The 24,985-nt window shown below is 44.9% G+C and overlaps 1 protein-coding gene across 2 annotated transcripts in view; it reads right to left on the reverse strand.

Annotated features, from left to right (window-relative positions):
- The window catches only part of CACNB1 (calcium voltage-gated channel auxiliary subunit beta 1), a 627,177-nt gene that overhangs the window by 262,122 nt on the left and 340,070 nt on the right, over positions 1–24,985 (reverse strand). For both annotated transcript variants that reach the window (XM_078645637.1, XM_078645638.1), the window contains exon 3: positions 5,182–5,301. In XM_078645637.1, the coding sequence (XP_078501763.1) occupies positions 5,182–5,301 (120 nt within the window). The remainder of the gene's footprint in view (positions 1–5,181; positions 5,302–24,985) is intronic.

Raw genomic sequence — 24,985 nt, forward strand, 5'->3', positions numbered from 1 at the left:
AGGAGTCCTTTTGTGTGTTATACTGGGGAAGCATCCAGTCACATATAATTCGTGCAGAGGTGCATGTTGTCAAAAGTACACACTAGATACCTTTAGCTCAGTATTCTCAGGTATCACCTAGATGGGACCTTCTGCGGAGGTCAGGAGTCATCGCTCCCACAAAGCGCAAACTCACTCTCAGTGGAAACGATGGCCTGAGGCTTTACTTTTTTTTTTTTTAAACTTAATAAGCATTTAATGTGCACATTGATTACAATGGTATACATGCACACGTGCAACTTTAAACGTGATCACAAGAATACATGTTTATATATACAAATATAACTTGAATTGTAAGTGTAAAATGTGAATTAAGAATACATGATTCATGTTTAAGCTAAGCATTAGTACACACGGTATAAATCAATAAATCCTACAATTAATACATTTCAGTAATGCGTTTAAATGTTTTACACATGTCAATGAGAATAGTGTCAGGTGTGCTTACATAATTTGAATTTGAATTTAAAAACATTTATACAGCGCGCTTTTACCCAGCGGTTTCATGGCGCTATGAGTGAACCGAAAGTCGACAGCAGCAGGAGAGGTTTAGGTGGTGTAAGCTAATGTGAAGAGGAAGGTTTTGAGGTCCTTCCGAAACTGAAGGTAGGAAGGTGAGGTCCGTAGGGCAACAGGGAGGGAGTTCCAGAAGGTTGGAGCCAGAACAGCGAACCTCGCTCCACCGACCCTCTGTTTTTTAAAGCGGGGAATGGCTAGTAGGGCCAGATGAGTGGAGCGAAGTTCTCTGCCTGGAAGGTAGGATTTAATAGCAGAGCAGATGAACTCAGGGGCGGTACCCGACCTAGCCTGGTAGGTGAGGCAGCCAAGTTTAAAAAGGGCACGCTCTTTCACAGGAAGCCAATGTAGTGTTTTGAGCAGCGGTGTGGCCCGGTGGTATTTAGGTAGGGCGTGGATCAGGCGAGCAGCCTGATTCTGCACCAACTGCAAGCGGTGGATTGCATAAGCAGGAGCCCCGTTGTAGATTATGTTACCATAGTCTATACGGGATAGTACCATGGCCAACATGATTATTTTTAGGGCAGAAGGGGAAAAGAAACGGGAAACTTTTCTGATTATTCTAAGGGAAAAAAACCAGGAAGAGACCACAGAACTAACCTGTGGATGGATAGTGAGTTGTGGATTTAAGAAGATCCCAAGAGTTTTTACTTTGGATACGGGAAGTGGAGGGACACCAAGGGATGAGGGCCAGAAGGAAGGGGACCATGGACTGCAACCACCTCCGGTCAGGACCAGCTCGGTCTTGTCCGGGTTGAGTTTGAGGTGGTTGCAGTTCATCCAATCCTGGATGAATGTCATAACTGTCCGGACATTCTGGGCGGATGAGGATGGGTGGGAGAGGTTGAAGATTAGCTGGAGGTCATCTGCGTAGTTGAACACAGTGACCTCCAGCTGCTGTAACATAAACATGAGGGGGTAAATGTATAAATTAAACAAAAGAGGGGAGAGTGATGAGCCCTGGGGGACCCCGCACTCTACCTTGCGGGAGGCCGCGGTGAAATCAGCCAAATGGACCGCCTGGGCCCTCCCGGTGAGAAAGGACTCGAGCCATAAGAGGGCCGAGCCCTCTATGCCCGCCGCCCTGACACGGCGGAGAAGGATGGAATGATCCACCGTGTCAAAAGCGGCGGACAAATCTAGGAGGATCAAGGCTTGCGGAAGGTTGATGTCGATACCTTCGCGCAGTTTGTCCATTACTGAAATCACCACTTTCTCTGTAGAGTGCAGGGGGCAAAAACCGGCTTGACAGGGAGAGAGGCAATGATTTGCCTCTACGTGAGTGCTCAAGGTGGTCGTGACATGGCTTTCAAGGACTTTTGCTAGGTAGGGTAGGAGGGAAATAGGGCGGTAATTGGAGGGGGAGGATGAGTCGGCGTCAAGTTTTTTTATGATTGGTATGACAACCGCCGATTTGTGTGGGCTGGGGACAATACCGTGTATGAGCGAGTCGTTAAGAAAGGTCAGGGAAGGTGTGGGACAGTTTAAGTAGATTTTCTTGAGGATGTGAGCAGGGGCAAAGTCCAAAGGAGAGCCAGATTTGACCCGGTGAAGCAGAGGAAAGAGTGTGTCAGTGGTTAGCAATGGAATATTAGTAAGTTTGAGGGTAGCAGGGGGCGGGGAGGGATTGACAAATGTGGGGGAGGGCAACGGGATGTTGTGTTTGATTTTAATGACTTTGTCAATGAAGAATTCGTTGAGCGAATTACAAAGGGACTGGGAAGGGGGGGTGATGGCCGTAGCTCTGCAGGATGATGCCAGTTCATGGACAGTGGAAAATATTTCCTTAGAGCGGGATTCGGCTGTCATAATCCTGCCCGTGTAATATTCAGTTTTGGCTTCAAGGATGCCTTTTTTGTAAGTTTGCAAAACGGACAGATAGATTGTCTTCTGTGCGGGGCTATAGGTTTTTCTCCAGGCTCGCTCGGCCCTCCTTGCAGCTAATTTCTTTTCTTTGAGGTCTGAGGTAACCCATCGGTTGGCTGCATGGGCCCGCTTGACTGTGAGCCGCCTTAGGGGGGCGAATTCATCAGCCGCCAGGGTAAGCCAGTTGTTAATGGCGGCCAGTTGGGAAGTAGCTGCAAGGCCTGAGAGATCAGGACTAGTTTTGGCCAGAGTTGAGCAGAGAGAGGGCATGTCTGTTTTGCCCCATTTCCGGACCCAAGTGTTTTTGGGGAGCTGGGGTTTGGCCGGAGGCGCTAGATCAAGGGAGAAAGTGATGATAGAATGGTCTGACCAGGAGCACGGGGATATTATGGGGGATGTAGACGGGACATTTAGTGACCAGATTTGGTCTAGCATGTGGCCATGTATATGGGTAGGACTGTGAATGACCGGCAAGAAATTCAAGCTGGTCATAAGGCTAGTAAACTCTTTTGATTGAGGGCTTTCGGCAGGATCATTAGGCCAAAAGTTGAGGTCCCCTAAAACTAGTACAGAAGAGTTGTTAATTACTAGAGTCGCCGGGAGGGTCTGGATACTAGGGAGGAAAGAAGGGGTGGGTTGGGGAGGACGATAGATTAAGACAGTAGTGAGGGAAGCCTGGGGGGAAGTTGAACGGGCTACAAGGAGGTCTACATCAGGAATGGGGGGGAAAGGGAGAGCCTGAAAGTTGAGGTCGGTTCGAGCTATTAAGGCCACTCCTCCTCCCCGCCTGCCTTCTGAACGGTCCGCCCGAATGGCGGAGTATGAGGATGGTAAGGCGACTAGCACATTGGGCAGGGAGTCGGCCTTGAACCAGGTCTCAGTTAAAAATAGGAGATCTGGTTCATAAGAATCAATGTAGTCAAATAGCTCGTATTGGTGACCGACCGCAGACCTGGTGTTTAAAAGTGTTGCCGAAGTGCCAAATGAGGTGGCAGGGAGAGGCAGTGGTGGGGAGGGAGCAGGGGAAGAAGCAGAGGACAGCGAGGTTAAATGTAATACAGTCCCAGGAGGGTAATGAGGAGGGGGAGTGTATAGACCAAGATGTATCAGATAGGTAGTTATGGAAGGGGCGATGGTGCCTGGTGCCCAGTACGAGCATAACTGAGAAGATGAATATGTAGCGGGACGGGTAGCATCACATGCCCCTTGCCCCGACCTGTCGCGGACGGGCGCAGACGGGCTTAACTCCGGTGCGCCTTCGTCGCGCCCGCTGCGCCCGTCCGCTGCGCTCCCGGAAGCGCATTGCTTTTTATATCCTGCCTCCCCGAAAGCGCTGGACCGCTAACTCCGGCCAGGCTTCCCGATCAACACAGCCCAAGATGGCGCCTCGCCCTCCACTCAATCAGCACTGTCAGCTGCGGTGGAACGGGGCGAGGGAGGCAGCAGGAGGGGCAGTAATGTGCACAGAATGCAGTAAGTAAAAACAGTGTTTAAAAATAGAGCTCCAACATGAAAAGTGACAATTTTAAAAAGGCTTAGGCGCCGGCATCTAAATCATGCCTGCGCACGCTGAGAAGGCTCACAAGCTTTACGAAGGAAGTAGCGAGCTCTTAGGGTGAAAATCAGCTCGCGCTGCACATAAACTCTCCAGCAAACCTTAGGCGCTGCCACCGACCTAATGGTTCACAGTGAGCCCTGCGCTGCTTGTCATTTTGTATCCTGCCTCCCCGAAAGCGCTGGACCGCTAACTCCGGCCAGGCTTCCCGATCAACACAGCCCAAGATGGCGCCTCGCCCCCCACTCAATCAGCACTGTCAGCTGCGGTGGAACGGGGCGAGGGAGGCCGCAGGAGGGGCAGTAATGTGCACAGAATGCAGTAAGTAAAAACAGTGTTTAAAAATAGTGCTCCAACATGAAAAGTGACAATTTTAAAAAGGCTTAGGCGCCGGCATCTAAATCATGCCTGCTCACGCTGAGAAGGCTCACAAGCTTTACGAAGGAATTAGCGAGCTCTTAGGGTGAAAATCAGCTCGCGCTGCACATAAACTCTCCAGCAAACCTTAGGCGCTGCCACCGACCAAATGGTTCACTGCTGTGATGTGTAAGGGTGGAGTCTAAATTACGCTGCCAAATTACGCTGCTCCACTGCCAGTGAGCAGGGGGCCTGCTGCAGCCTCCCCTTCCATTTATGATTTCCAGCACCACTGTTCGAGCTGGAGCATGGTGGCGGCCTTGACTTGGCGTGTGTGTCCCATCCTGGGTCTGAAGCAGTGTCCCTGCACTTAGCATCGGAGGTCCGTGTCTCGCTGCAAATGGCATACGCAGGTAGGCCATGAGGCAGGAAGAGCATTTATTTATTTATTTTAATTTTTTATATGCTGTATACAATCACAAATACTGTTGCGGGGTTAGCCATGAATGACATTAACGGATCGTATAATGCTGCATATGTGGTTAACCTATTACCGCTTAAATTTTGACAGTGAAGGAGATGTAAGGAGGAAAGGACAGAAAAGTTAGAGATGAAAGAAAAAGGGGGATAGGACAGGGATATAGAAGGTACATTCTCTTGGCTTTACATTTGCGCCAGTTATACAAACTGCATTACGTCTTTAAGCAAATCAGGGTTCTTGAGTCCATCTGCGAGCCCACCCAGGCTCTGCATTGTACTGCGCATTTGGACCATGGGTCGGTACAATAGGCTTTACTTTTTAATCTCAGTCACAGCATCACACAAAGGAAAGAATGTGCAGCACTCACCTTGGCCTTCTCAAGTTGAGCCAAAGCCTGTCGCTCTGCCTCCTTCCTGAGGGCTTCACGGTCTTCCTCCAGGGACACATCGGAGTCTGAGGGGCGGCTGGTATAGGATTCTGCAGACCCCTTGGAGGAGAGAAGAGAGGAACACGATCAGAACAAGGGGGTACAGAAACGATGACACTCCCACCCCCATCAGAAAGTTAGTTAACAAATAAAGAAAGCAATCAGACAAATTAAACCTAAGTACAAGCCCCACTCTTATTTCTGGGCTTTAACTATGAACCTAAGCAATATATCACATTTGAGGGACATCTTATGAGGTCTATGGGGTAACAAATGGGAAGCTGGAAGTCATCCAGAGATAGAAGATTGTGATGCAATTGCTGAAAGTGATTACCAAATTGAGTTGTCGCTGGCACCTCCTGTAGTCCAAATTACAAAATAGACAGACCAACCAGGTCTGCGAGGAGGATTGGGCCCATACGTCCTATTGGCTACTTACAGCTCACACTAGCTGACCTCAAATAATATGACTCTGGAGTGATTGAAAGTGAGTGGGTGAAGCCAGGTACTGCGTTCATCAACACCATAAAACAATATAAAATAACAGTAATGTGATGTAACTGGAACAAACCCTAGCAACATCTGATAGTCTGAAAAAAATCCCAAGGGGTGTGGAGGTTATGTACTGTCATACATATTTCCTGTCATGAGAGAAAGTATGAGAGTAGAAGACATATTTAAAAAACAAACGTGTTTATAAATAATTGACATTCCTTTCACAACATGTGAGAATTCATCTGAAAAAGCACATTTCTGCAGATTCTGATTCTATAAATGATGGCCTGTAAATTGCACTTGTAGATGACACTTTCACCCAAGCACAATTTCAATGCACACGTTTTTTGAGAATAAGATTATAAAGGGCCTGCGGAGGTTTAGCTCTCCAACTGAACGTACTTTTAAGACCTATTAGTATTCACCACTATTCCCAATAGACTATCCGGGAAGCTGCACTGAGCGCAGGTTTCCAGCCTTTCTACTCTGAATGTTAATCCTGCGACTCCTTTTGCTGCTATGCAGGATTCACATAGCACAGAAAACGACGAATGTAACCTCCAGTGTAAATGCACGGTTTTATACCCTTTGTGGGGGGGGGGGAATATTTTTCTCTGTGAAGAAAGCTTTTGCCTTCTACTCCCAGGAAATCTGAGGGTGATTCTTTGCCCTTTTCATCTTTGGAGGGAAGTAACAGGCAAGTTCCAGTCTGGAAAGGAGTTGAAGAAGTGTTTGAGAATACCCACAAACGCACGTTTGTGAGCACTCCCAACAGTCCAAGGTGAAGCATTCCTTGAAACACCCACTTCCCACCACTTGAGTGGGATTTACTACTACAGATCTCTCAGGACGTATTACGCAGAAATTTGAAATAGAAAATGTATTTACGTTCACCAGGAATTTCTTTGTGAATTCCTGTAGGCATAAAAAAGGTATTTTTCCATAACCTTAGGTCTGCCGTCTCTACTGCTTCTGGACAACCCCATCATTTTTATATAAAACATCTCCTCTGAAGGACTTCAACAGGATCATGAACTATACCAACTTCCATTAAGATCTTATATTTAAAGAGCTTGGTTTCGTTGTGGCTAGCTCCAGGCAATGAAAACAGCTTTAATATTTTTTTTTTTTTTAAAAAGAACAGATGCTCTCATAATTTCAGCTATAATTATGGTTTATCCCACAGTGTGCTATGCATCAGTTCTCCGGACCAGACCCAGGAGTGGTTTGCGGTACACCACAAATCGAATTTACAACCCACAAGATACTCACACAAGCCGCAGAAGGTATGCACTTTTATATAAGATCTGAAACTGATCAGTCTTTCATGAAATATGCAAAGCTTGAGAAACATTAGCTTCCGTTACAGTGCTCCATTTACTCTGGCACCTGAAGTTCAGTTGCATCTGAGATGCATCATATGCATCGAAAGACACAAAAGCTCAGTAAAACGTGCCAGGTCTTAACCGCATGCGTGCGGGCGGAATTCCGCTCGTACGCTGAGATTTTTTAAAGCGCACTTTACGTGACGAGCTGGGCTCGTCATCAGCGTGCGAGGAGGCTACGCCATGACGAGCCCAGCTCGTCATCAGCGTGGAAGGGGTTAAAGAGCCCCGTTAAAGGGACTGGGAGAGTTGCCTCATCAATTAACAATTTAAAATCTACGGTTAAACAAAATTAGGTCATGTGAAGCATATGGTTAAATAGCAGTAAAGTTTAAGAAACCATATTTGACTTGAGTGAATGACGTAAAGTTGCTTACTGCATCGGTCCTTGTATGGTCAGTTCCCTGCAGCCTCGTTCTCCAGACCAGTGGAACATGGAGATTTTTTTTTCCACACATGAAATAAATTCAAAGGACTGAATACCGGCAGCATGCACTGCCACACCATGCCTAGGTCCCCCCTCCATCAAGTCCTCAAGGACTTATTTTCACCATTCCTCCCTCCCCTATGGAGGGGACTCAAAAGTCCACCCAAGTGAGAGTGCATTAGGTGTCATGTCCAGATAAAGTGGAGGTGGGCTACGGGTTACTAGCACTGAAGACTGCAACTACTCTGTGCCAACATCCCCTGGACAGGAGTACTGTAGGAATGTCAATTACTGTATTGTTATTTGTGTGTAAGCCTATTAGGGATTAAGAATTATACAGGGTGATATAAAAGGTTCCGTGACCAACTTTTGCATATTGCCTCTTTCGGCTGCTGTCTCAGTAGATGCCTATTACCTACTAGAGTTTCTGTGTACAAATGAATCTAAGTTTTTACATAAAATGACATCTGGGAAGGCGAACAATTGACCCAGACTGTTTATAATGAAAAACAACGTATCTTTCTCATGCAAAGTCTGCATATTCCGAATATGGACATGAAGGAATATCGTTCTGGCTCGCACACCAAGTGGAAAAAACAGACTTGTGGATTTGTTAGATATAAATAGTAATGCATGGGTTGACTGTCATGCATTACTCAACATCAGTAACGTGCTGTCAAATGTGAAGGATTCTGTGGTACTCAGAACCCTTGATTTGTCATCAGCGTAGCATCCGGTGGAGCTACATGAGGAGTTCAAAGCACTGACATCTTTCATTATGTCTGAAGGAGGTTTTCGGTATCGAAGAATGCCATTTGGTTTGACTCCCGCATCTGCAGTTTTTCACAGAATAATGCATCAACTGTTTAAAGCCGTAAGAAACGTAACATATTTTTGATGCAATATCCTAGTATTGGAGGCAAACAAGAAGGAGCATGATTCTACATTAGGTGAGGTGTTAACCATTCTTGAAGTTGGATTTACTTCTACGCTTGCTTGGTAAAAGCTATTATTAATGCTCCCACTCCCAAAGACAAATATCAGTTGCAGACATTCTTGGGAATGGCTGGATATTATGCAAGATATAGTCCAACATTTTCTAACAAGGAAGTCAATATTAGGAAGTTGTTAAAAAAAAATAGGAGATACGAATGGAGTGAATAATGGAAAAGGAATGCAGTTTGTTAAAGGATGATATGGCAAAAGCTCCACCATCAAAGCTGCTCGACACGCTTTGCAAGTTGATAATTATGACAAAGGCCAGCAGTGTTGAGACAGGGGCTGTTTTACTTCTGGATCACATGGGTGGGTTAGAAACAGTTGTGTTTGCATATAGGCTGCTTTGAGTTACAGAAAGAAATGTTCCACAATTGGAAAGAAAACCCTGGTTTGTTGGTGGGGAGTGGAATATTTTTGACAATCTGTGTGAGAGTTCTCAGTGTACACAGACCATTGGCCGTTAGTTGAGCGTTTGTCAACATAAAGAGGAGGCAGGGTAACACAGAACATTTTGTAAGTGGCAAGAGTACAATTTTGATTTACAATATGTTCCAGGTAGCAAGAATATCATTGATGTTTGTCTTTCTTGTTTGTCAGTTCAAGGTAATGAACTGTGTAAGTTTGATGTTGAATAAGATGTGATGATAGCTTGTCCAGTGAAGTTTCTCAAGATTAGTTGGAAGCTACTAATTCGACAAAACACTTGAGTTGGTTGTAGAGTACCTAAGTGTGGGTTGGCTCATGAAGAAAAATCTTGACAATGAGTTACTTCAGTATTTTGGTGTGATGAATGACATTTCACACTAAGCTGGTATAGTATATTGGGGTTAGCTGTTGGTTGTTCCCAGTAATTTAAGAGGATTACGGAGCTTGCACATTTTGGACGAATTGGCAGGAATGGAACCACGCATATATTGCGATCTTATTTTGGTAAACAGCTGTTAATAGGTGTATGAAAGAGAAAGTGTGAGCTTATATACTACCTGAACCTAGACTGATAAATCTCGATAAATTCCTAAGACAACATTGTCAGCTAATGAGGAAATTGTTATGCATAAAAAAAGCTAGGGAGAAGAGAGCATTGGACCTCTCAGGACCATTTCACCTTGGTGGCCCAACTTCTGTGCAAGCCCTGGTGAATAATGATAATTTTTTGCAGTGGCTGTGGGTCAAGTTTGTCTGCCCACAACGAAAGTCAAGAAATTGTTGATGGAAACATTTACACAAGGAATTCGCTACAAGTAGGGAGCCGCTAGTTCTATAAGAAATTAAAGAATTCTTGAAGAACCATGAAATTGAACTTTTATGTATTGCAGTATATTTTCTGCAAAGTAATGGCAAGGTTGAGAAGTGCAACAGTGTGTTAAAGTAGGGAATACGGTTCCCTGTAAGAGAAGGTAGTGATTGACTTAAAGCTGTGACTGATTTAATTTGGGCTTACCACGTCACATCTAAAGGTGAAGGGGAAAAGTCCCATTTGAGAAGATGAAAGGAAACAGGCCATGTTCTTATCTTAAGTAACCCTGGATGATGGGACACCAAGAGGTGGCAGAACGTGTGAATAAATGTAAGTTGGAAGACAAAAGGATGACGGTGAAAGTTTTACAGTTGAGATTTGGTAAGAGTAAGGTTAGGTAAAACCGGAAGAAAGGGATTATCCAAATTTTCCACATGTTTGCTGGTAAAGAAGGTTGGAATATCTTTGATGGAGTTAATCAATAGTCATGCTTGGAATAAAGGAAAGGCTATAAAGGGTTGTGAATGCCCTAATGACAAATTAACTGACAGTAATGCAAATGCCACTAACAACGAAGTCCTCTCACAAAACAAGGTTAGGAGTGCGTATCAAGGAAAGTCCTAGTTACCCAAACACAAACACAACTGCTTATCACTGTTTGGTGGTAGGGAGATGTTTTGTATGCTCATGAATATTTTTTGTGTTAGGAATGTATATTATTCCTGTGCTTACATTGTATTGTAGTTCCTATATTCCCAATTCTAGTATATATTATTCCAATGTGCAATATTCTCTGCGCATTGGAATAATATATACTATAGATTTGACATAGGACTGAGGTCAGTATGTCTCTATCGAGTATACTAAACTTAATTGTGAGTGCCAGCTAGCTGAGAGGTCACTAGAAACTTTCTCGAATACACAAGAAGGGATTCGTTTCTGACAACCGCATAAACATGACAACTTTGTTTCCCAAGAATGAAACGTATCTTCAGAGTCGTGGAAACAATAAATAACTATTTTACTCAGTCAATTGTGTATGCTTTGTTTCTACAGAAATGCAGAGAAAAATAGAGAGACGGGCGTTTCAATAAAAGGGGTTTATTGAACAGTCTTCTTTCTCATGCAAGAGAGGTGAACTGCTACAATGGTTAGACAGAATTCAAAGTATAATGCGTACAGCGTAAACAGTAATATAAAATAATACTGTAATAGCATTGTCTGGTGCTATGACATATAAAAATACATACATAAATAACACAGGCTAAAACACTCAACTGGTGCTTCTAAAATACGCCTACCCCGATGTACCTAACCTAGGTCTAGTACGAGGGAAGAAGTAAGCGTGGTCTTTAACATAGGTTTAGTTTTGCCAAGAGTTGCCAAAGGTTTCTCTAGGTTCTAATCAGCTCCATACCTTAGAATGAGAGAGGTTGGTATCTCTTTCACGGACCCGATTTCCCAACACCCCGCAAGGGGAGTCAAAAACACTGGAGCTGGATTCTTGGGAGAGGAGGACAGCTTCTGATCAATGCGTCAGCTGGAGAGCTGGCTTCCTTTGGCACTTGCTGTAGCGAGCTGCGTCGTGCAAGTAGGTAGTCGAACTGCACCGAACCACACCGTGCTTTGCCATAGCACGGGCCTTTTCAGCGTGCCTAAAGTCTGCCTAGCCAGGATGGGTGGAAGGTCCTTTTCACTCTTGGGACCAAAGCTGTGGAATTCCCTCCCCCTCAACTTACGCAACAGAAACAAGCTATGCCCAGTTTCGCAAAGCCATAAAGACCTGGCTGTTTAATCAATAACTTGTTGCTGCCTTGCATCAGAGTATTATGACCTACTCAACAGCTTACTATTTTCAGCGCCGGGAAACCCTTTTTGGGTAGCTGTCGCGCTTTAAAAGCTCAACAAATAAATAAAATAAAAAAATAATAAATAAAATAGCAAGTGAAGGTATATTTATACCTTGAAGGTGTTTAGGAATGCCAGCTTTGAAGTAAAGTCTGGCATATGAACGTCATGAATGAACCCCTAAGGAATAGATGTTCATGTAAAATAACTGAGTTCTTGGAGAAATCAATATTCAAGCAAGGGGAAGTCCCTAACGGCTTAAGAGTCTGTTTTTCCAAGAAATCATTGTGACGTAGATGAACGGATGGAAGTACCCATGTCTGTATTTGGGCTAAATGGGCTATGCCTAAATAAGGACTGGATTTCTATGCCTATATAAGGGCAACGCAAATTGTACCTACATAAGGGCATGATTCGGGAAATTCAATGGGAATCTAAAATCGTACACAACAACATGATCTGAAGAGAGTCTAAGAATGTTCATAGCTCAGAATTGTATGTTACGGTTTGGTCTGTGGGGAGAGTTCCTCTGCAGTAGCTGGTCTTTCCTCCACTATGTAGGACTCATATTTGCGTAGAGAATAAACCATTTTAATATATACCATGAGCCAATCATCTTTACAGATGTCTTACAAGTACTGTATTCAGGTACTGTCCTTGGTTAGATGGCTATGTCATACTGAGCTGTGGGTTTATGATTTTTTGTTATACAAGGGTTAAAATCAGTGAGCTTCTCTCTTTGCCCGCACATCTTTTAGGTCACTTTAAAAAGCAGTTTACCTAGCAGAAAAGAGACAAGTGTGAAGAGAGCAAAGAGCAAAGAGCAAAGAGCTTTTGGATCCCATACAATCTTGTTGGGTGTATGGTAGGCGTTCTGTCTAATAGCCAATTACATAGCATACCTCGACTGTGCTGACTGTGCTGAGTGTATGAGTGGAGTATTTCTGCTGGAAGCGTGTGTGTGCATATCTGTTAAAGTTTTTGTGCATTCATATTTTGGTGCATTATCAACAACGTGCAAACTGTGGATTTACTTGCGCTATCACATGTACATACTGATGCCGTCGTATTGTCTTTGAAACATAATTACTATAACCTATAGCAGTATGTTTCTTAGCTCTTGCCAACTGGGTCTCAAGTTGGACCTGGTAGCCATGTTTTTCAAACTGGATGTTCCCCCCGGACCTTTCACTGTTCATTATTTCTGCAGCCCACGGTCAAGCAGAGTTCTTGGTGAAAACTTTCCAGCATGGTCACAATACGGACTCTTTTCCAAGGACCTTCCACTAGCGCACTGTGCCCTATTCATTAATAATAGTTTGCTGCTGATCATGTAATTAGTTCCAGATGACATTAGCAGAGAGTAGGCAGAATCAACGTTCATGTAGTGGGATCGTGCTTAGATGCTAAGGCAAATTTTGTATTGTGATTATGTAGCTGGTTTTATTGTATATACTCTTTTTAAAAGAAATTATATTTATTTATCAAATATGGTTGTATGTAATAATGGATTGGTGTTTTTTTAATTCTGTATAAGGATGTACATACTTTTATGATAAAAAATTGTATCTAATAAAGTACATACAGCAGCTAAGGCAATATGACATTTAATAAAACTGTGCTGTGTTTGGTAATAATGTGATATTTTTGCTCACACCATGATGAATCATCACTTTTTTTCTGTTCTATGAGAAGATTTCCTGTATAAAGCAATGATAATGGGGGTGACCCAGGACCTCCCTGAAGACTTTCGAATGCTACTAGGGATGCTGTGTCTTTCGGTACTGATTTTGCTGCCCAATTGGGAATTGGAATATTTCGGATTTTGCATTATTTGGAAAGGCCCAACTTGCTGAGATACTTCATGCGAATAATTCTGTACATAATTAACTGTATTTTTGATGTGTCGGGCGGTGCCTTACCTTGGGAACACATTGCCTCATCAAACTGAGGTTTAACAGCTTCTCTGATTCATCAACCTGTGGGCATTCGGTTGAGGTGATGTTTTGGAGAGTAAAACCTTTGAGGTTCCCCACGTGTGTGTGGTTTCTATTCTGTATGCAGATAGTTCTGTACTGTCCCTTGAGATAGCCGACTGCATGGTATAATATCAAATCGCTGCATGGTATAGTATCAAATCATTGAATGGTGTAATATCTAATCACGGCGTAGTATAATATCAAATCACTGCGTGGAATAATATCAAATCACTGCATGGTTTAGTATCAAATCACTGCAAGGTATAATATCAAATCACTGCATGGTATAATATCAAATCACACCGGCTTTTCCACTTTCCAACATGGCTAGTTCCCCTGAGAGATTAGGAAACCTTAAAAAATGGGCCTGGGAAGATTGCCAATCAGATGCGACTTTATAGGTCTGTAGATAGAAGTGAAGAAATAAATAGTACTTCTATTAAAAAAAAAAAACACTTGAAAGCTCAACTTCTTCGTTTAAATGGAACATCCAAAGACTAGGGGCAAAATCTGGGGACATCAACCAACCAGGGGGCCACAACTCTCAAACCCCCAGTCGTGGAGATATAACGGAAACTGAGAAGGTAACCTTAGAGATTAGGACTGAAAGAACAGGGAGGTCTTCCAATCCGGCTAATGAAGAGCATAGCCTGACCCACAAGGAAGAACCGATGCAAGTAACCAACAGAGAACTTGAGAGCTTTGAGCTAACTCTCCAAAACTTAGAGGATGACTCAGAAGGACCAAACCTTCAACAAAACGCGACACTACCAGATATCACACGTGATAACATCGACTCCAACACTAGAGACACCAATCTATTAGAGGGCCAGAACAACCAAACCGATAACACTGAAGATTTAACCGTAAATGCGATGGCAACACCAGAGACTGAGAGAGAAAGGATAACGATGGCCACCAACCTTGGAAACAAAGTGAAGAATAAGGTCCCAAGGATAGAGCCGGTGCCGCTAACGCACAACTCCACTGCGCTAGAAGAATGTATCCCAGCTCCAAGCGAATCCCTCTATGAAGCCAACGAAATGAACAAAGTAGATGATATCGACCCCTCCTTTCCTTCCGCGAATACAAGACTGGAATCCCACAGATCCATATCCACAAAAACACCCCTTACCAAGAAAAGATCTGTGGGAATGAGATCAGATCAGTGGCAGAGAAGAGCAAACTACAATGCTCATCCAGCCAGGTCTACCTCACACGAGAACTCATCCCGAACACAGAAAGAAATCAAGGAGCTCCAAAAACTTGTAGGTAATCTAGCACAAAACTCGATGAAAGTCTCACAGACAATTGGAAAAATCTGGGAGATGACGATAAGCACGCATACCAAGGTTTTCACACATCCAGAATCTGGTACTTAGACACAACAGACCCAACAGGACAAAGCCCTTGTCGATTGAAGAAACTCGAGCCTTACTCAGGTCCTATGAGCAACCTGCCCGCAGTAGGGAGGAGAATATCAAAACAGTACCTATTGACTCTAATAGAACGACTAGAAAGAATGACAGGAAAGCAATCCACCAAAATCTTCAACATATTCAGCTTATTGCATCTGAAACGGATAATGGAAAACTCGTTAAATCACAGAAACCCTTGAACTGTCTTCTACTTAATTGTCGCTCGGCAACTAAACATGCAGCAGACATAGCCGCCCTCATCATCAATAAGGAAATTGACCTGGCCATCCTCACGGAAACATGGCTCAATGAATCATCATCTCCTATCATGGATCTCTTAGTACCACCACAATATAACATCGTCAGGCTAGACAGACCAAGGAATGTGGGAGGAGGCATAGCTTGCATTCACCGGTCGGAGATCGAGGTCTGTCATTTCCAATCTGACCCCTTAGAATCCTGTGAATACCTGGGTATTAATGTGAGAACACCAAAGAATCAAAGCTGCAAACTGCATACATTCTACCACCCACCAGGAGAGAACGCTAAGTTCACAGAACAACTGATGGAGATCATAACGACCAACTCTAACTCGGACGCCAATAACATATTCCTAGGTGACTTTAACCTCCATTGGAATGACGGCGGTGATAAACTGGTCAACGCGCTTAAAGACTTCCTCAATGAGCTAAAACTTGTACAAGCCTGCAACCAACCCACTCACTCACAAGGAGCGACCTTAGACTGGATTATCTCAAAAAAGGAGGAGACCTCTATCCTTGCTATAGACCCATGTGACTGGTCTGACCATCACATCATAACATTCACGATACCTACATTGACAAAGGGCAGGACCGTGCAACCACGCAAGCTCGAGAAACTGATCCGAGACACGAAGGAGGCTAACACTGAACTACTGGTTAAAAGATGTGAGAGAGACTTGAAGCCACCCAACAATAAGCAAAATGTCATTGAGCTGACCGATCATTACATAACCTCAATTGGTAATATCGTCAATGACACCATGCCCCTAAAAACGAAAAAAGTATCAGAGAAACCAAGAAATCCTTGGTTTAATGAATCATTGAATGAGGACCGGCGCAAACTGAGAATGGCCGAAAGGAGGTGGAGACAACATCCCTCCTCCCCGGAGCTGAAAGCGCTCAGGAAAACAAGAAAAGAATACAACAACAAAATAATCAACTCCAAAAAAGAATTTTTCAGAGATGAATTGGACAGTGCCATAAACAGACCACGAAAACTCTTTGAGATTTTAAAACAACAGTCAAATAAACTAGCCAAAACGGTCTTAGAGAATACAGAAACTCCCATAAGCTGCGAGGAATTCTCCTCATTTTTCACCGAAAAATCTATATTGCTTGAAGATGACCTCACAATTGCAGCAACTAACCTTAAGGCACTACCTCAATCCAGTAACGAGTCCAATTTCTCACCAGAGTGCCTCCAAACTAAAAATAAGGCAAATTGGGACACATTTGAACTATACGACCAGGAAAAAATCGCCAGAACGCTGGCGGCACTTAGACCGAACAACCACTTTCAAGACCCATTACCAGGAAAATGTGTAAGAGAAATCAGCCACACGCTAGTTCCGATCTGGACTGAGATAATAAACGCCTCACTTGCACAAGGAACCCTCCCTGACTGTCTAAAAACAAGGCAGGTGATGCCCATCCTTAAAAAACCGACAGCTGTTGCTACAGACCCGAACAACTATCGACCAGTGACCAACATCCCTCTACTGGCTAAACTCATTGAGAAATGCGTGCAGGGCCAACTAAGTCAACACATCGCTAAATTCTCGCTACTGGATGATTGCCAATCAGGTTTCAGAACAGGGCACAGTACCGAAACTGCGATCCTGCACATTGTCGATGACGCCCTACAAGCCCTAGACCGAAATCAATCTTGCCTATTGATCCTCCTAGACCTATCATCAGCTTTTGATACGGTAAAACACGAAGTGCTTATGACCAGACTACAAAACAGGATGGGTTTGTCTGGAAACGTGCTGAAATGGTTTAATTCTTTCCTACAGAACAGGACTCAGCGATTCCTGGTTAACCAAGCAATCTCTTCCCCGAGCCCCAACGCAATAGGGGTCCCACAAGGCTCTACGCTATCCCCAGATCTATTCAACTTATATGTAGAACCTCTCACGGAGATCCTTCTAAAATCACAGGTATCCTATCACATGTATGCGGACGACACGCAATTATACATAAAGATCGCCTCCCTTGAGGATATTGACCTAATGAACAAGACACTAAAGAGTGCTTTGCGATGGCTAACAATGAATCATCTGAAACTAAACGCCCAGAAAACCGAATTCCTGCTAATCTCACCGACAAGGAGCCAATCTGAAGTTATAGAGTGGACTAAACTGGTGACTGCGCTAAACTGCACCCCGACCCTAGTTAACTCAGCCAAATCACTAGGAATTACACTAGATAAGAACCTCGACATGAAAAACCATATTAACGCAATGGCCAAGAGCGCCCGCTTCCACCTGAATTATTTAAGAAAACTGAAACCCTTTATCACTGAGACAGATCTAAAACTGGCTATACAATCACTAGTCATCTCGAGGATCGAATATGGCTGCACCACATTGGCGGGCCTGCCAAAAACATCCACAGCACCACTAAAAGCCTGCCTCAACGCAGCGGCGAGACTCATTACGGGAACGAAGAAATTCGATCACATATCTCCTCACCTGAAAGCACTACACTGGCTACCTTATGAAGCCAGAATTCAAATGAAGATGGCCTGTATCACGCACAAAGCGGTTCACTACAACACACCTAGATACCTAGCCAAGAAACTTAAGATCTCTGGAGGTAACAGAACAACGAGAAGCGCAAAAGATTTGCTACTACGACCAGCCTTTTTCCACAAGAAAAAAACCTACAACAGAGCATTCTCCGGAGCTGCCCCCAGAATCTGGAACTCACTCCCTCCAAACATCAGGAAGATTCAAAATACAGTAACATTCAAACGAGAATTGAAGAGCCACTTGATGAGTAAATATCCTACTTAGAGTAACCTAAGTATCACCGGGATGATCAATTTCGCTAACTGAGTGCTGCCCTCTCCATGGAAAACTGGGAGATCATCATTGAACAATGAACTGATACCGTGCGCAAGCCGAGGCTTGACACATCACTGCTACCTCGTATACATGTGTGAACTTGAACTATATCTCACCGTCATACTATATAACTTCTATCTCACTTGATTTATTTATCCATATTTGTGGAACTTTAACTATATGTCACAACCACTATATATAACCTCTTCCGCACTTGATTTATTTATACTTACTATCCTTGATATGCACTGAATCGCCTTATAACCCTACCTCAACGAGCATGGTTTGTTACCATGACACAAGCCAAGCCTTGCTCTCTATATAATGACAATTGCACAATCATTATGAATATATATATTTAATCGCGTCCATACAGTATTGCCTTCTACCTCACTATTCTCTTGTTGTTAGTATTGCTTTTATTATCTTTATATGTAATTCCTTCCTGTTAAGCGCTCTGATACCCACGGGTCTTGTCCGCGCTATATAAAACACTATAAATAAATAAATAAATAAATAAATAAATAAAATGTGGAATTGCCTGCTGACATTTCTCACGTATTCATGTCATAGATGAAGCTCATGAGCTCCGGTCACCAATAGGTAGCAAGGATGCCATGTGCCACGATGCAAGGAAAATGGCCCCTTTGACTGCGGTTGGGGGTAGTAAAATGCACCACTGCCAAGTTTCAATTGACCCCTGCGCCACTGCACCTGCTGCACCACCGACAGCGATGCCACGGTCATAAACCCAGCAACTTCTGTGTTTGAAGTAGGTGCCAGGTCTAGCCTTAGACTCCTTGTGCCTCTAAAAAGCTTTAGTGCTGGAGCGAGTCACAATAGGAGCACCGACAACGTAGACTTGAACGTTTATCCTACCAAGGTTGACAAAACAAGGACATTGATCTGAGTAACAACGCTTCTTACGCGCCTACGGGCGGCTGGGTGCGTGCTGTGCGCACGTCATCATTATTTCATGCGTCAGCAGCGTCAGGGCCCGCTGTGGTCTTGGGAGTCAGCGGAGGGCGACGAGTGGCATCTCTCTGTGGGTGAGGAATGTATGCTTGCGAGGGTGTGGGCGGCTGGGGCTGTATTTATATCATGTATCACTGGTTACGAGGGCACCAGGGACAGGTGTTGGCCCAAGGCACAGAAATGAAACACTGCGGGTGGAAGCCAGGCTCACATTCTGACATTCTTTCAACAATGCAGAATTTCAAAGGCAATTCTCAGGTCCTAGCACAATTAGAACATCTATTTGGTACAACGAGGTTAAAGGGCATGCGAGCTGCATGCCATGGATACTTGGAATTGATGCCCAGGAAACAACCCGCCCCTCTCCTCTGTCAGAGAGAGCAGGACAACGAGTAATGGCAACGGCATTTTGCTGTTGTTGCAGTTTTATATAGCTCGGACCAGTGCTTTAACTGAAAAAAATAAGTGCAGGTACTCACCAACTTTAACGGGAGGGGGCGATGGGGGGGTGGTCTAGGAGACAAACATTTACTTTGAGATCTTCTTGGAGAGCTACTGTGCACAATAATATAGCAACAATACTGCCATCTGGGGAGTATTCTTTTTGTCAATGCGTGCACAAAAGTGTAATATTAAAATAAGCTTCCAAATTTCATGTGCAATTTGCCTCTGCACATATAGCACATGAAAGCTTTTTGTATTTTCACATTATGAACAGTTATGGGTACTGTGGGCAATTGTGAAAGAAAGATGCGTAATGATAAATCAGGAATCCTTTCTAGTTAGATTAGCAAATCTTCAGGGCAACATAGAAGTAGCCTCACTGCAGGTTAGCAGAAGGAGTGATAGTTCAGAAGAGGAAAAGAGGCATTACATATGGGGTGGTAGGTTGGAGAACTATGTTGAGTTCACTCTTCAGTGTCATTCTGATTGAGGTTAAGTGATTTGCCCACATGGAGAAAGCAAAGCAGGCTCTGTGAGACTCGGTGCATTCTGAACTATTGAAAGGTGCCTAATAGATTTAACTTTCCTTGGTGACAAATTTGGCTGTGACCTGAAGCCGAAACCGTACTCACTTGCACAGTTATGCACACAGTCATGAGCATGGAGGACGAGGCACATCCAAAGAGGTAAGCATGTGTATGCTGAAGGGACAGCAATGTGCCATTAAAAGCAGCAAAGTCGAGGACCAGCTATTTTGATGTTTGAAGCTGTGGCATAGTTATTGATGAGAATAAAACTCTCTGAAAAAAAGTATGTTTTCCATTTGAAAAATATTTTATCATTCAATCAAACAATCAGGGGTTTGTATAGAGCAGCTACTCACCTGTGAGGGTCTCAAGGCGCAGAGGTGGAGAGGCAGCGGGTGGAGGTTGGGGGGAGGGGGAGAGAGGTGCTGATCTGTCTGAGCGCTGGTGTTCAGTCGCAAAGCCAGGTCTTGAGCCCCTTCCTGAATTGGGTTAGCGACAGGGACTGCCTGAGGTGGAGAGGCAGGGTGTTCCAGGTCTCAGATGCGATGTAGTGGAAGGACCTTCCTCCGGCTCTAGTCTTGTGGATCCGTGGAACGGTGGCCAGGGCCAGTTGGGCGGAGCGAAGATGTCTGGCGGTGGTTCAGATATGCTGGTCCTGCATCATGGAGAGCTTCGTAGGCATGTGTGAGAAGCTTGAAAGTGATTATTTTGTTGACTGAGAGCCAGGGGAGTTCTCGAAGGTGTTCCGTGATGTGGCTGTAGCGGGGGATGTTGGTTATGTTGGTGGAAGAGGTGTGGCGCCGCGGCCAGGGCGACTGACGCTGGAATCTGGGGACCACGGTTCGATCCCCGGCTCCGGCGGCAGGTCAGCCCAGCACCATGTGACTCTGGGCAATAGCTCGCTTAATCTTCCCGACGGCCCCCCAGCGCCTAGAGACCCTTACGGGTGATTGTGCTTTACAAATGTGGACTTTACTTTACTTTACCAATCTGGCTGCAGCGTCCTGAATGTTCCGTAGTTTCCTGAGGAGGTTCTGGGTAACATCGTCGTAGAGTGTGTTGCCGTAGTCGAGTCTGCTGGTGATGAGTGCATTGGTGACCATCTTTCTGGATTCTGTGGGGATCCAACTGAATGTTTTCTAAGCAGGCGGAGCGAGTGGAAGCATGATGAGGATATGGCGTTGATCTGGCGGTTCATTGTCAGCGTGGAGTCCAGTATGATGCTGAGGTTAAGTGAGTGGTCCGAGCTGGTCTCCATGCGGCGGGCCACAAGGAGTCGTCCAAAGCTGTTGGGGTGGGTCCTAGGATGAGTATCTCGGTCTTGTCCGAGTTGAGTTTAAGGCAACTATCTTTCATCCATGTGGCAACCGCTGTTAAAGTTGATTCTGGCAGCTCTGGGTTTGTTGGTAAGGGAGAGGATCAGCTGGGTGTCGTCGGCGTAGGTGACAATGCTGAGTCCATGGTTCCTGACAATGGCAGCGAGGGGGGTCATGTACACATTAAATAGAGTGGGGCTGAGGGTGCAGCCTTGGGGCACTCCGCAGCTTGCTGTGTTCAGCCGGTAAGGAAGGAGTGGATCCAGCCCAGGGCCTTCATGTGGATGCCGGCGTCGTGGAGTCTCGAGATTAGGGTGTGGTGGGAGACGCTATCGAAGGTGGCTGTGAGGTCTAGCAGGATGAGGGCTGCGGTTTCCCCTTGGTCGAGGAGGAAGCGGATGTTGTCGCTGGAAGGGAGGAGTATGTTCTCGGTGCTGTGGTTGCTTCGGAAGCCAGATTGGGAGATGTCCAGGATGTGGTTCACTTTGATGTACTCAGAGAGTAGGGCATTGATGGCCTTCTTGATGACCTTGGCTGGGAAGGGAAGCAGGGGGATGGGTCTGAAGTTCTTGTGGTCTGCTGGGTCAGCAGATGGTATCTTCAGCAAGGGGTTGATCTCGGCGTGTTTCAAGTTGTCAGGGAAGGTGGCGGTTTTGATGGAGCAGCTGAGGGTGTCGTGCAGATCAGGAGCAATGGACATGGCAGCTCTTTGGAAGATGTGTCATGGGCACGGGTCCAAGGAGGCTCCGGAGTGGATGCTCTCATGGTCTTGAGTGTGTAGTCTGTAGTGAGCGGAGTCTAGTTGACCAGGAGTTTTTTGGGTGCGGCGTGGTTGCATGCGGTGGTGTCGAGCATTGTGGGAGGGTCTTGGGTGTCGTAGCTGTCGTAGATCTATCTGATCTTCGATCTGATAATTAAATGTATATACTTTATATTTGTTTATAGATCAGCATTTAAATTGGAGCTGCAAAGCCTATGACGTGCCTATGTTAGGATAGATTGTTTGCACCCCTACAACATATTTGCAGGACTCATATTCAAACACTGAGCCACTTAAAAGGTATGTTAGAGTAGCCAGAAGACTAAGCGGGAAAAAAAGCCTTTCCCAGAGACCCCCTTGGTGATGATTTGCTACATGGTTTCCACACACATTTCCCCCTCACTTTCTTCCTGCTCTCTCATCATCCCCTGCTCTCTCCCCTCCTCCTAACGATGAAGCACCTCTTTTTTATGCCCACTCATTTAATCACACCCCTTGCCTTTTGTCTGTCTCACATGCCTAAACCTTTTCCATGCCAATTTCTACCTCTCAAATCTTGCAACTGCTTTTCTCTGCCATTTATCTGTCTATCCATCCTATTTTCTCTCCGCTGACTTGTCTGCCTTACTCTCCCTTATCCTGCCTCTTCCTCTCCTATGTTTCTCTCCTCCATCACTCAGTTTCTTTCCTTCATTCTCCTCTTGTCTTTCTAGAGTTTCTTTCAGCTCTTCTCCTTATCTTTATCTCTCACTCCATCTTTTTTCTGCATCACTCTGTCTACCTACCATGCTTCCCTTTTCTCTCTCTTTAATCCGAGCAGTTGTGTAGAAGGGCAGGCCCACCCCTTTCCCCTCTGTTCAATATGACAGGTAAGACAAAGATCAATGCAGATTATTGTTGGTCGGAGACCCAGCCAGAACACCTGTGGTTGCTAAAATGCACCCGGCAGCTGGGTACACAATCAGCCTGCTCCAAAGCTCACCGGAGCCAGACCAGGACAGACAGATTGTGCATACACCACCCTGCACATCAAGCCTCATCTTAATATAATCAGGCAATGGGAAGGTGCAGTTGTGTGCACGATGGTGATGCAAGACACGATTAAGGTGCACACACTGTTCAATCAGACAAGCAAGTGAAGACACCCCTCTCTGCTGAATACAGCGCAAGCTCTGCCACCCGATCCCACTGCACAACCAGCTAATCAGGTAATTTATGATTCACTCACAACCCGGGAGGAACTAATAACTGCATGCTGCTGTGCCTTGTGAGTACCAGTACTCTCCTTGTCTAATGAAAAGCCCTGGTACTCAAGGAAAGAAAATTGAAAAGTGCCGGTACTCAGTACCGGTGAGTACAAGCCCATTCTAAACACAACCAGAAGGTATTGGAGCGCTGTACGTGAACATCAGTTACATTACACAAGGTAAAACATTTTGTTTTGTTTTAGGCGACAGGAGATCTAAGGCCAGAGGTAACAAGCTTTTTTGTTTTTGCAAACGGGTCCATTTACAACCACAACAAGCATTTTGGTATGTATGAAACCCAAACTGTGATTCAGTAACATGTTACAGAATCGCAATTTGGGTTTGCGACTACATACCAAATCATTATGTGTAAAGGGTGTGTTTAGAATGTCCCTTCGAAAATAGCAATACACTAATTTTTTGCAACCGAATTAAGGTTGCAAAACATATTTTTTACTGACTACTTAAAGGTAGTGGTAAAGCATTGGCAAACGGTAAGGGTTCCCAGAGGACCCCTTTGACTTTGTGAATGTTAAACCAAACATTTTTTTAAGAGTAGGCAGTGGTATGGTATACCATTGCATTCACTTAAAAAATGTTGTTTAACTTTCCGAATATTTTTTTTAAACGCATCCTGTTCTGCTTTAAGTAAAATGGGTTGCATTTAAAATAAAATGCATTATTTCAAAGCATTCAGAGGAATGGTGGTCTGCTGGAATCAGAAGGCAGCTATCCCTTTGAAAGCTGCAATTCATAGTGGGTTGCAATTTGGGGCCCACCTCATTAATATTCGTGAGGTAGGTCAATTTGCGACCCACTAAGAATTGGTAATTTGTATGCGTACATAGGTTGGTTCGCAAATCACCACACTGGTCACTGATTGTAACCAGTGTTACGTACATGTGCCCCTAAGTGATTTGACAAGGATCACAGACTGTTGAGCCAATGTCAAGACTCAAACCTGGTTCTTCAGGTCCACAGTAAATGTAAATGTAAATGTAGTTGAGCTTATATAGCGCACAGCTACCCGCAGTGGGTGTCCCGGCGCTTGCTTAGGGAACCCTTCCTGGTATTCCCCTGTGAGATAGCAGGGTATCCACAAGGTGAAAGTCAGGCATCCCGCCGCGAGGGGCCGTTGTGGAGATTAAGCAAGCTATTGCCCAGAGTCGCAGAGTGTGAACCCATGAGTCGAGGAGGCACCAGGGCGAGAATTATCGAGTCCGCGGAATTTTTTAGCCCAAGACCCTGCCGAGGCGGGGAATTGAACCCTGGTCCAGGACCGATCTCAGCTTCCGGGTCTGCTGCCTCTAACCCCTGAGCCACACTTCTCCAGTCAGCAGCTCTGCTATAATGCTACACCCTCTCTAGGACCTAGAATTGGAGTTCTAGCTTAGAATGAAACCCCAATACACGGGTCCTATTCTGTCACAAGCGGAGAGGGGCTGTGAAGAGAATGGTTTGGTTCACAGTTAGATATGAAGGGGACCGTGGTCCACTCTCGGCATAAGAGTGGGAGTCATAGCCAGCTGCAGTCAGAGCATCGCATTGCCAATTGGCAGCAGTGTGGTCTCTTAA

The sequence above is a fragment of the Lissotriton helveticus genome, chromosome 5_1 (assembly GCF_964261635.1).
Source record: "Lissotriton helveticus chromosome 5_1, aLisHel1.1, whole genome shotgun sequence".
Classification (NCBI taxonomy): Eukaryota; Metazoa; Chordata; class Amphibia; order Caudata; family Salamandridae; genus Lissotriton; species Lissotriton helveticus.